The sequence below is a fragment of the Melanostigma gelatinosum genome (genome assembly GCF_949748355.1).
Source record: "Melanostigma gelatinosum genome assembly, chromosome: 15".
NCBI lineage: Eukaryota > Metazoa > Chordata > Actinopteri > Perciformes > Zoarcidae > Melanostigma > Melanostigma gelatinosum.
Genome location: NC_136648.1, coordinates 21,576,409 through 21,590,100, shown reverse-complemented (window position 1 = coordinate 21,590,100; position 13,692 = coordinate 21,576,409). Strand labels below are relative to the sequence as shown.

Here is a 13,692-nt window from a genome sequence, read left to right as displayed (position 1 = left end):
GTGGCAAATGGCTTTGGTGTGTGTTTGGTTGGTTGCGCTGTGCGCGCCGTCTTCGCGTGCTGAATCGAGTCAACGTCGGCGCCGAGACGGCTGCATTGCAGGCGAGCGGCGGCTCTGTTAATCTCATTCTACACGGACGCTTGGATCCGTGCTACAGGTTGACGCAGTGCTTCTTTGTTCGTAGAAGAAGGGGGACACATTCACCAATGGGAGGTTTACATTGTGTTGATGGTAAACTCATTTATGGCTACATAATGTAGCACAAATGTCCTACATGAGAAAATATGTGTTCATTTCGTCATGGCATCTTAAAAGGTTTGTTCTCCCAAATTATACAGGATTGAACATCATCTCTCTCTGTCCCTGGTACTCGGTAGGTACAACCTCTGATCTTGCAGGAAAATGAGATACGTCATCACTAGAACCCGTACCGTTTAAATAAACGGGATTATGGATCGCTGAACATTGTTTGTACTTGTCCTGACACTGAATGCTGCAAAATCCTGGTTTGTTTCAAGTCTTTTGTCTCGTTTTAATGTTGTGAAACTTTAACGTTGCCATCTTGGCCAGCCCCCCTTGTTTAAGAGATTGAAAATAAAGGTTAATAAAAAAAAAGCAATGGGGCTTTCATTTTGCTGGAAATATCAGAGAGCAGATGGGTTTATAAACAAAACAAGCCTCCGTGGTTCTACCTGTCTATCTGTGGATGTTGGGGTCTCTGCTCTTCTGTCTTCAACATGGAAGAGTCAAAAGAAGCCGTGGCTGCAGAGCCGGCAGTCCCCGCTTCATTTAGTTTGCCTCCACAAACAGCGATGCATTACGCCTCAGCACCTTCCATTTAAACAGCTCAGCAACCTGTTCAAACCATTTCTTTTGGAAACTCCCAATCTTGGCAACAATGCAATCCATCTGCTCCGCCTCGCCTTCAACGGCACAATCTTAGTGCTGACGTTCACAGACTGTCTTATCACGGCCAAGTGGGGTCAGTCTTGTTGGAGCTCATCAAACTGAGCGCTCCATGTATTTTACAGAGCCTCCTGTGATCTCAGCTCACCTTGAAGTGGACCCCGTCCTCTATGCTCCGTGTACCATACATAATCATGCGACATGAAATTTTAAAAGAAGAACATCTCAAGCTACCACAAATTCCCATTTGCCGGCTGTCTTGGTTAATATGTGGAGTCCCGCGTTGAGTAGCTTGTTAGGAAAGGAGCGACTTTGATTGATTGCGCTGTTTCCTACTCTCATTCATGTAGAAAATTGGCACGGCCGAATGAAGAACACCTTAAAATGAGCCCAGGAGCGTTCCACGGGGATGTGGCAGTGGTTATGCGTGTCTGTGAATGACTTCCACAGCTTTCGTTCAAACTCGTACCTTTTTGTTTTGACTTTTCCATTCCTCACGCTTCACCGTCGGGCTCAAATGTTGAGACAGAAGATGCAGCGACCCGGGCTGTGCCGGTAGCAGACTAAAAAGTAGCTGTTTGCTTTTTAAAAATCTTCCCTCAGGCTTCTTTTGTTTCACGAGGTGTTTTATTAATGAACCACAGGATCATCATAGCGTCAAAATCAAGGTTTCTCTACTATCGTGCTGGTTAAAGGAAACGTCTTCAGAGTCATCGTGCTGAAGAAATGATCGCAGAATGTTTTCCACCTTTCATTGCAGCGCTTCTTAGAGGCCGCTGTTGACCCGATGTCATGATTATGTCACGGTGTAAACAAAGGAAAGACTGGAGGCAAACACGAACCCCCTCAGAGTAGTAGGCGGAAGTTAAACATTCACATTGTCATCTTGCTGTGTTGTTGAGTGCCAGACTTTAAGATGATAAACGGTCATTAGTGGCTCTAGCAAGCTACAATATCGGCAAAGTGTTTCAGAGATGGAGAGAAATGTTGCTAGTTTAGCTTAGCCTTCTGCTAACTTTAGCTGTCATGGAGTGAGTGACTGTCCATATTAAGAATAAAGCCAGTATAAAGTATCAGATGTGTTCCTTCACATCTGCATCATGTTTACGAGCAGGAAAGAGGTCTATTGGCTGTGCTGTAGGTGGTGGTGGGGAGGTCTTTGATAAGGATTCTAGACATGTTTGGCCGGCTGCTTGAGAAAGCCTGTGTGGTCCACAGATCGGAAACTTGTGCTTGTGTTGAAGCAGCAGTGGAGGGTTCGAACCCTGAAGTTTGAATCTAGATATGACCTCCGATCAAAATCCACAACTCTTTATCTCTCCTCAATATTTCTTCCTCCCGGCCTCCTCATCCCATCCACCTCCTCCAGTAATCCCTTTACACTAGCTTCAATATTAATGCCCCCCCCAGAAAGAGGGGCCTTTTTGACTTTCCTCCCTTCCCTCCTCGCTATAACCAGAAGCTATGACTGAGATAAGAGAGGTAAGTTCGGACAGCTTCCCCTGACACCGCATGAGGATGTGAGCAGAATAGCTTCACCTCCTCTTACCACCACACACACACGCTAACACACACGCCTCTCTCCGCTGCTGTTAAATCCCAGTACAAGCACACAGCTCCACGGCCATATGGTCCACCCCCCCCCCCCCCCCCTCACTGGGCAAACAAGCTTTGGATAAAATAGCATTACGCTGTGTGGCTGATGATTTCCCTGAAACAAATCTGTTTGAGAGTGTCTGAAAGAGCCCGTCGATATCATCACATTACAGTCTCGGCATGCTGAAATTTAAAACCGAAGCGTACCCTCTAGCATTTGCCTCTCGTCTTCTCTGTCACTTTGTGCTGTATACGGTGTTAACAAGACGATGTCTGCATGCAGGCCTAAAACAGGAAACACGATGTTGTGTGAAAAATGCACTTGTCTCGCCAAACTAAATGTCAAAGTGGGGGCTGGACCAGAGGAGAGCTATTAGGGCCGAGTCAGACACTTTATAGATTCACCTCACAGGCCTGAATTGCGTTTTGGTGGAGTATCGCCACTTATTCCATAACAGGAGGCAAGAGGTCTGGAATAAAGTGAGTTGAGAACATGTTGCAGGCCTCAGGTTGATACAAATAAGTGTTTGTGTTTGGTTATTCAAACTGATACAGCAAAGAGCTGCTGATCTGAACTAATTACATTTGTTTGGTAACTTGGCTTAAGTTAAGAGCATTACTTCAGTTAACGTAGGTACTTATACATAGACTATACTTTACAGACTTTTTTTTTTGGGGGGAGGGGTCTACAAAATGTACATTTATCTCAATAAATGAATTCCAGCAATATTTCACAAAAAGGAATGAGCTCATATGTATATATAAACAAATGCATGAGTGAGAGAGCTGGCTTTGATTAGACTGTCGATCTGTCCTTTTCCTCCGATGCATTTCAGCACCATGGACAGCGGCGTGATGACACAGACACCCTCCACACACCATACATGTTGGTGCCCATGTTAAGCTCTTTTCGAACAACTGATCTGATTTAAATCTTTAAATATTGACGTCCTCAGTATAGAATCAAATTTCCACAGACAGACAGGAAGGTTGGAAAAGTATTGACGGACAACATAACCATCTTCCTCCTTCATGAAAGTAGCACACAAATATAGAACATTGTAGAATAATGCAAATTGCATTGAGATGTTGAGCCAAAACGTGAAACATTACAGAGAAGAGTGTTAAAGCCACTAAACTGACACTTACATTAGTTAATACTCGCCACCAAACTGCTGCTCATACCAGACCAGGTGTGCAGCAAACACCTGTTGGATTGAGCAATGGTGCTTTTTTATTGCAAATGACTTCAATTGTGTAACTGTGTTACTTTGTCTTTTCAATGTCACATAGTCGTGCTTTCATGAATGGATTTAAGAAAGATGGATGCACAGACACACAACAATGGACATTAAGAGTTTTCAGTACTAGCTTGATATTACTAGTCCGCCATCCACCAAACAGCTGTGTTTTACATTCTAGCTAGGGTGGCACTATCATAGAGGTACGTCTCTACATCACTCCTCCTCAGTCTGAACATGGTCACTTCAGTTCACTGGTTGCACAAAACCAAGATAGCGACGGCCAAAACGCAGAACTCAAAATGTCAGTCCACAAACCAACGAGCAACATCACGACAACTATCCGTCCTCTTCTCGTTTACAGTCCATGATCCGAAGCAGAGCATTCATTAACACACCACATGTATACCTGATGTGTTGACTACGTTCCCCAAAGTGATGAAGACATCAAATATTAAACCCTGGTCTTGTATCATCAAACTTCATGTCCCCTTTAATCAGGACCCAGTCTGTGCCTCATAACGATAATAAGAGTTTGTGAAAGAGAAAAAGACGCCATATTCATGGGCCATGGAAGGTTGGTCCAAAGAATAAAACAGGACTGTAAACTAGGACCGGGATTTGGGCACATTGTGAAGTCGGGCATAGAATATTTTCTTGTATTCTATGTACTGGACAGTACACAACCAAACACATGTTGATATTGTGAGCAGTATATGTGATGCATAGGAATGAAATCATCTTCACTCTGCTCTCTTCAGCTCTTCTGGAGTTCACTCGCAGTTGTGAAAATCAATACGAAGACGTCAGTAGTTACTCATGTTTTCTCTTTTAAAAAAACCCGTCTTTATTTTGGAGCTGTATTTGTTTTAATTTATTTATCTTTTAGCAGAGCAGCAGAGCAGACGGCATGCTGATTCCAGATGGAGCCAGTTTAAGATCCACAGCGCAGGGCACCACAGCAGACCAGCACGTTGTCAGACGGCTCCTCTGGTTTCTCTGCTGGGCTGAGCATTGACTCGGCATGAGCTGGAACACCTCGGGCCTCAGCAGAGAGTCTGCACATGCTCAATTATGTTCTGAGGGAAGTTAAACTCATGAAATAGTGGCTCTACAGGCAGAGGGTCATCTGTGCCCCGACTCCCTTAATATTCACGATATTTCAGTACGTTGTCATATTCTAAATAATGTCATATCGCAGCCATCTCAAATATAAAAGCTGAGGTGTTACATTGTGTGCCACCTTGTGGCCTCCCGTTTTGATTGATGGTTCTTCATGATCCATTCAGGATCAAGCTTGGTTTCCATGGTGACGTTGACATTCCTCTCTCCTTGCAAACAGAACTACAGGCAGGAAGAGTCATATAGACGGCGTAGCTCAGCTCCAGGCATGCCAAGAGGGTTTGCTACTGATCCTTTTAGCGGAAAATAGATTCACATTCTCTGAAAAGGTCACCAAACATTTTCAGACAGTCATGCATCCACTGAAGAAGGTTTTGTTATGCCAGAGTCGTCCCGAGCCCTCGGTCGAGGCTCAAACGCTGTGTTTACCGTGTGAACCGGACACTTCACAGCCCCCCCCCCCATCTCTCACAAATCAGCCCTGGCTCTGCTGCAGCTGGAGGACGGGCTTGAAGGATGCCCTTCCCACGCGCTCGCTTAGGAATAATGATCTGGAAATTAGCACCCCGTCTCTGCTGCGCGCTCTTCTCCCCCCTCTCAGCCTCGAGGATGTGGCGTTCGCCCCTAATAGTCGTTCATCACTGTTAAATTCGGGGCAATTTTAAGAGTCAACAAGCCAAAGTAATTTGTGCTTATCGCCGTGCCCTCTGGCGACCGCGCGGTGCGACGATGGTTATCGCGTCCCGGTGGAACAGAGAGTCGAGAGGGAGGACGCACTCGTGGAACTACAAGCTCAGTGAGAGGAAAGTCAGACGCAGGCTGCATTGAGTGGTGGTAGTTCTGTCAAATGTAAAATGACAAAAACACCCACATTTTACATTTTGTTGTCAATGCACAGATTTATATTGAGATTATTGTGATGTATTGGTTCATTTGTAGTTCCCTTAGACACCCAGTTGTCCTGTCATCCTGTTGAACTAACGCTGTGAACACCGAAGGCCAAAGTGAAAGTGAAACCAACATGTTTTTACTGTTCTACTGCATTTAGTTTGATTCTTAGGCTTCTCTCTATAGCACCTATAATATAATATGATTAATTGGGGGTTACAAACTCAGTGTGGACATTGTGTATGAATGTGATGTTAAATATAGTGTATATATATATATACATATATATATATATATATATATATATATATATATATATATATATATATACATATATACATATATATATATATATATACATATATATATATATATATATATATATATATATATATATATATATATATGTGTATATATATGTATTTGTATAAAAGACTATTATGATGACAGTGGAGTCCTGTTGAATGTGCGTTGGCTCTGATTACTGGTGGTTTGTAGGTTCTCTTCCATCAAAAGAAGTTCAGAAAACTAATGATAGTAAGCATGTCGCATAATAATATCTAAATATACGACACTAACTTAAACACCACTCACTTTTCTGAACAGCATTATATCTGCTTAGTGGGCACATATTTCACCATTCTGTCGTTCTTCTTTTACTGCTAAAGAAGACAAGTCATTGTTGTGTAATGTTCTTAAAAATCACAGTCTGATTCCAGTTGTGGAAACTCTTGTTATCTCAGAGAGCGGATAGTAAACCAGAGGACCAGGCTACATCTTATCAGAGAGACCAATTAGAAACACCTGGATGGGAGATTGCAGCGCGTTGCAGCAGCTGGTGGAACAGAGCGAGGTGACGTCAGGACTCAGAAAAGAGAGATCTCAGAACCTGGACAAATGGAATCCAGACTGCATGGATGGATACCTCTAAGAGTTCAACATTAGTTTGCTGTACTTAATACATCATTGTATTGAAAGCAGAGACAACAGAAAGCCTGGTATCATTGTATAGCCTGACAGTGAATCCGTCTCGTCTTGTCCACCAGTGCTCTCCAATAAGATGAATGACTTCACTCCACCGACACTTTGCTGGAACAGAACTAAACCTTCCCGCTAGGTGCTAACAATCTGACCGTATTATATTTCCGGATTCTCCCCAAGAAATCACTACTTCACTGTCATTTCTTCATTTACCCCCCGTGCTCTTGATGTTTTTCCATCTCATTTTAATGCAAAGCACAGTCCGTCCACATGTAAGCAAACACACACGTCCTTCGTCAATCAATTAGGGGAATGGGAAAAGCGAATGCTCTGTGCTGGGATCCTCTTTGTCGGTACTGCCCATCTGTTTGTGCTTGGATTAAAGATTCATCTTTTTTCTTCTTTTTTTTCAAAATGCTCAGGATGGATGCTGTGTCAATTTAATGGAAACTCCTTTAAATGAGATGTTTTGTGCATTCATAATGCGGCCTGATCAGATTACTTTGATGCATTTGAATGCGGGTGGGTGGCCTCTCTCGCTCTCTCTCTCTCTCTCTCTCTCTCTCTCTCTCTCTCTCTCTCTCTCTCTCTCTCTCTCTCTCTCTCTCTCTCTCTCTCTCTCTCTCTCTCTCTCTCTCTTCACTGCGGCACGAGGGCATCAGTCATTGTTTGGGCCAAATCTTGTTACACTCACAATTACAAACGCATACACACACCCTGCTGTGTCAGTGTTTGGGGTTGTAAACCGTTTCTAATCTATTTTAGGGTTATGGCTGTTATCCAGCCAGTGGTTCCTCTGCCAGTAATCAGCGTAATGGGCTGTCTGACTAAGGAGGTGGCGTGCGCTCACACGGCGGGGAAGTGAAGCGCTACACCGGGACTGCATGTGATCTTATGCGTGTGCAATGTGTGCACCAAATATTAATGCTGCTGGCTCTTACCATGAATAGTTTAAGCCAGGTAAGTGCTTCCATAGATGGCGGGCGTGGAGTGAGTTGTCAATATCCATATGAAACATCAGTTAACTTAACACTTCAAGAAGAACGCCTGGGAGCAGAAGGAAGATGAGCGCTTTATGAGGATAACAAGGCGACACTAGTTCACACTATTGGTTTCACTGGCTTTGAACTATATGCTAATATTAGCATGCTGGTGTTAGTCGACTAGTGGATTAAATGGTGCTAACCTCGCTAGTTGGCACCATACATAGATCACTCCGTACTGATCCATTGTTACATTGTAAACAACCAATCAGTGTTTAAGTCAACCGAACGAAGGTTCCGTTCAGTTACATTGTGATGCGTTCAGGCTCTGTTCAGTGAAAATGAGTACTGGGAGAATGTAAATCATGACGTTATCATGATGTGTTCAAATGTAATCTGTAGTGTTGGTGAGAAACTTGAATGAATCCAGGAGATGCTTTCACAACAACATAAATATATATTAGAGATGAATTATGAGCCGTTGACTCTAGCTCTAAGTAGATTATAATACATCATTAGAACTTCGACAAGATTTGTTTCAGTCCATAAAAATATCACTAGCAAGCATGAATACAGTGACAGCTGCATTGAGCAGGAATAATGTTCATCATGGTCACCATCTTAGTTTAACACGTCAGCATGCTAACACGTGTCACTTAGTGCTGAGGAGTGATAAACACTCCACTACCATCGCATTAGTTTAGCTGGTGTTTGCTTTTAAAGTATAATACACATTTCTATTTAACAATGGCGCTAGATGAAAATACAAGGGATCACACACAAATAATTAGCGTTTATCTTGAGGTCTGTATCTAATGCAGCAGTTCCACTGCGTGGAACTGTACGGTACGGTATAGTATAGTATGGTATACTACGGTACGGTACGGTATAGTACAGTATGGTATACTACGGTACGGTATGGTATCGTATGGTATACTACGGTACGGTATAGTATGGTATACTACGGTACGGTATGGTATAGTATGGTATCCTACGGTACGGTATAGTATAGTATGGTATACTACGGTACGGTATGGTATAGTATATTATGGTATGGTATAGTATGGTATACTACGGTACGATATGGTACGGTATAGTATAGTATGGTATCCTACGGTACGGTATAGTACAGTATGGTATACTACGGTACGGTATGGTATCGTATGGTATACTACGGTACGGTATAGTATAGTATGGTATACTACGGTACGGTATGGTATAGTATGGTATACTACGGTACGGTATAGTATAGTATGGTATACTACTGTACGGTATGGTATAGTATAGTATGGTATGGTATAGTACGGTATACTACGGTACGATATGGTACGGTATAGTACGGTATAGTATAGTATGATATACTACGGTACGGTACGGTATAGTACAGTATGGTATACTATGGTATGGTATAGTATGGTATACTACAGTACGGTATAGTATAGTATGGTATACTACGGTACGGTATGGTATAGTATGGTATACTACGGTACGGTATAGTATAGTATGGTATACTACGGTACGGTATAGTATAGTACAGTATGGTATACTATGGTATGGTATAGTATGGTATACTACAGTACGGTATAGTATAGTATGGTATACTACGGTACGGTATGGTATAGTATGGTATACTACGGTACGGTATAGTATAGTATGGTATACTACAGTACGGTATAGTATAGTATGGTATACTACGGTACGGTATGGTATAGTATGGTATACTACGGTACGGTATAGTACAGTATGGTATACTATGGTATGGTATAGTATGGTATACTACAGTACGGTATAGTATAGTATGGTATACTACGGTACGGTATAGTATAGTATGGTATACTACGGTACGGTATGGTATAGTATAGTATGGTATACTACGGTACGATACGGTACGGTATAGTATAGTATGGTATACTACGGTACGGTGCGGTATAGTATGGTATACTACGGTACAGTACGGTGCGGTATAGTATGGTATACTATGGTACGGTATAGTATAGTATGGTATACTATGGTACGGTATGGTATAGTATGGTATACTATGGTACGGTACGGTATAGTATAGTATGGCATCCTACGGTACGGTATGGTATAGTATGGTATACTACGGTACGATACGGTACGGTATGGTATAGTATGGTATACTACGGTACGGTACGGTATAGTATAGTATGGTATACTACGGTACGGTATGGTATAGTATGGTAGACTACGGTACGATACGGTACGGTATAGTATAGTATGGTATACTACGGTATGGTGCGGTATAGTATGGTATACTACGGTGCGGTATAGTATAGTATGGTATACTACGGCACGGTACGGTGCGGTATAGTATGGTATACTACGGTACGGTATAGTATGGTATACTACGGTACGGAATGGTGCGGTATAGTATGGTATACTACGGTACTGTATGGTATAATATATTACGGTACAGTACGGTGCGGTATAGTATGGTATACTACGGTACGGTATAGTATAGTATGGTATACTACGGTACAGTACGGCTCTACTCGACTCACACTTTTTTGTTTTTGCCATGAGCAAAAGTTATGGACAGTTTTTTTGGTATCACCTCGGTCAAAGAAGGGAATTCTATCACCATCGGTCCAATAGATATAGAGGTCTGTCAGTCTGGACCAAAGTGGTGGGAGGACCAACATTGCCACCCCTAGAACCTTTAGATTGGTATGCAGCACACTTGGCTTCTTTTTTATTTGGCAACCATTCAAAGAGTGATTCCCTTGTATCTATTGTATAAGGTATTTATTTTGTGTGGACTATAATTGTCAGAAGATGTTGGCACGATATTGAAATAGAAATAAAGGGCTACTCCAGTGATCTGGTATTGCCACATGTAGGGAACTTACATACAATACATTTCCCATAATGCAACAGACCCTGCTTTCGCTGTACCTGTGTCTTTCAAACAGCACGCCCCTGGTCTGTAACTCATCACTTGTGCCATTATAATAGGTCATGAACTACAAACTTCCAGACGAGTTACCACACAGTCATTTGAAAGCCCTGAACCAATGGAGACCCACCTCGTGCAGATGCAGAGGTGGTGTTTAACTCGATACGAGCACCTGAAGTTTTTCACGCTGCATAAAAGCCTGTGATCAGCAGTAAAATCTCTCCTGCAGCTCCATTGTCTGGAAGTAATGGGTGTAAAGTTGTTGTGTCTGTAGAGCTTTACAGGGATAAGTAGGTTTTGTGTCGTGAGCGCTGGGTGTGTCGAGCGTTTGATGCTTTACCTTCGGTTCCCCCGATGGCTTCCCAGTCTTTGTTTTGTTCTTGTCCTGATTCTCATCTCCCATTCCAACACTAGTGCTCAGATCTGGCCTTTTTCTCTCCTTTTGATCATGCCTAATCCTCATTATTATTTACAAGCCCTGATTTCTTCCCTCAACCAGCGTCACTTTCATCAATTATGGACTATTCACGAATGGATCGTGTCCCTTCAGCGCACCCCCACCATCATTTGTTGCTCCGCATTGTGCTCGCCGCCGCCGCCTCTCTGTTCAGTTCATTGTGACGTCTGTGTGTAAAAATTAGCTTTGAATAATTCGATAGCTTTTATTCTAGCGGAGCTGCCCAATATATTTGGGTAATAGATGTGTGCACAGCACTGGGTCATACTAGCAATTAGCGTGATAATATACTGCATGGCCGGGAGTCCAAAGTGACCCATAAGCAGGAGAAGGGTGTGTTCAGCGGTTAAAGAACGGACAGCCCGGTGTCATAGAACTGTTTCAGGCCAATATAACGCTGAGAATTGAGTTTTAAATTTGACATTATTGAGTTTTCTGCATCGAGTCATAATCGTTCCCCCCCCCCCCCCCCCCTACAAGAGATTTGTTTTCCTACATTAGTTCAAAATGCTTCTGCAGCAGAGTTCAGACGTATCGTAGCGGAAGGGAACGCTCTTGTTTCTTTGGTTGAGTGGATTTCTGTTTCACGTAACCGTTGTTTGAGCAGCATTTCGATTACTACATTTGAATGTAGAATCCTGCTACACATTGAAATTTAGTCACTGAAGGAGCTGAACAAAAGTTTTTGCCCAATTTCTATGTCGATATATCCTTTGACCTGCAATAACCAAATCACTGCTCACTGTGTGCTGTGAGTGCAGCTTCATTCCGTAGCAGCAGAACTACGTTTTGTGGAATATTAAGTGGAGAGTCCCAGTTGCACTTTCTGTGATCTCTGTTTCGATTTATTTCTCCCCGTCAGCGCTCTTGTCTCCTGACTCAGGAGCCTGATGCATCTCCGCTACTCTTCACACTTACACAACAGAGAATCACACACAAAGCTCCGTCATGCATTCCTAATGTTTTTCCATCTCTGCACAGTGTGTGTGTGTGTGTGTGTATGTGTGTGTGTGTGTGTGTGTGTGTGTGTGCATCACTAATATTTCAGCGAGGAGTGCTGTCTGAGGAAGCCGAGGTGTGACATGAAGCACAATGTTTCTGATGCTCCGCCGCTCCCGAAAAATCTCTTGTTTACTCATCTCTACCTCTTGAGTTTCATCATTTCTTGCTTTTGGTTCTTCTGAACACAGATGTGAGCTCTCTCAGCTGATAGAGCTGGTACTGACTACCTCTGACATGCAGCTGACCACCATGTACGTGTTCACCCTGTCAGCCTCATGTAGGTGAAGCACCACAAAAGAGAGTATACAGAAAAATTAAATCAAATGAATATTAATGATATATAATAATACAATCAAATGACTGATTACAACAATGGAAACTAGGGGTTTAAGGTTCTGAAACCGAGACTTGACACAAACGTCCGCGGTCTCGTTTCGCGGTTCCGTCTCCCGTGTCGTGGTCTGGCTGCGTTTGTGGGTTGGCACGGTAACATTTGCTCCTCAGCACTAAACACAGAATACAGCTGACTCTCCAACATGACCTCATGGTGTTATTGGGATACATCATCTGGGAACCATGAATGTCTCTACTAATCTTGTGCCAATTCATCTCCAGTAGACGTTGAGGTAGTTCACTGGATGAGTGGCGTCTGTGACCCGCTGGTGGCGCTATTCAAGAAGTCAGGAGGATACATCCTCGAGGAAACATCGTGAACTCTCCCAGATGTCACAGCTGTTGTTTCAATCAACAACAAAACGTGTCAAACCATTGTGTTACACTAGAGGGGAAATCAAATATATAACATATGATAAATATTACAATAGTTTTAATCAAAGTTCTCTATCGATATTGTGACAACGTTAAATGGTTGAACTTTTTTTTGAAAATATTTACATAATCAGTAATGTGGATATGATGGTAAATAACATGACATCACTTTACTGTAATGCAGCCTTTAAAACCAGGAAAAGACACATGTGCCATCTTACGATATCCAAAATCGAACACATAGTTTCATTTCATGATATTGATATAATGTTGATATATTGTCCAGTCCTAGCTCAAACTCTGTCTGTATCACAGTCAAAGGTTGAATCACATCTATTGACAGTCAACCATCACCACGACGTGTCTGTTTTCTGGTCACTTGCTGAGATTCCAGTGGTCATGACGTTCGGTACTAATTTGTGGCGCATCAGTGAACGGCCTCTCATCCTGTCCCCTTTGTTCTGTCTGTTGTCTCCGGCAGAGATCTCTGGGAACTCCGAGGACATCCCTATGGTGCGCTGGAGGCAGCAGTGGCTGGAGAACGGCACCCTGCTCTTCCACATCCACCACCAGGACGGCAGCCTGAGCCTCCCGGAGCCCACCGACGACCCGGCCAACAACTCGGCGAAGGAGGAGCTCCGCATCCTGCACATCTCTGTCATGGTAAAACTCTCTGTTCCCAAAGGCAGCTGGAAATAGAAAACGCTTCTTGAAGTCTAATATCACCAGATCTTTTCTCTTGACGTGCAGTCAAAATAACTTTTTCATTGGCCAAATTCTTTCATTTGCTAAATTAAAAGGATGAAGAAGAGAAATGGCTTTTTTTTCTCC

The 13,692-nt window shown here is 42.9% G+C and overlaps 1 protein-coding gene across 1 annotated transcript in view; it reads left to right on the top strand.

Annotated features, from left to right (window-relative positions):
• Positions 1–13,692, top strand: part of astn1 (astrotactin 1) — a gene marked incomplete at its 5' end in the record, with an annotated part of 390,125 nt that overhangs the window by 48,480 nt on the left and 327,953 nt on the right. The window contains one exon of the mRNA XM_079284766.1: positions 13,343–13,524. Within this exon, the coding sequence (XP_079140892.1) occupies positions 13,343–13,524 (182 nt within the window). The remainder of the gene's footprint in view (positions 1–13,342; positions 13,525–13,692) is intronic.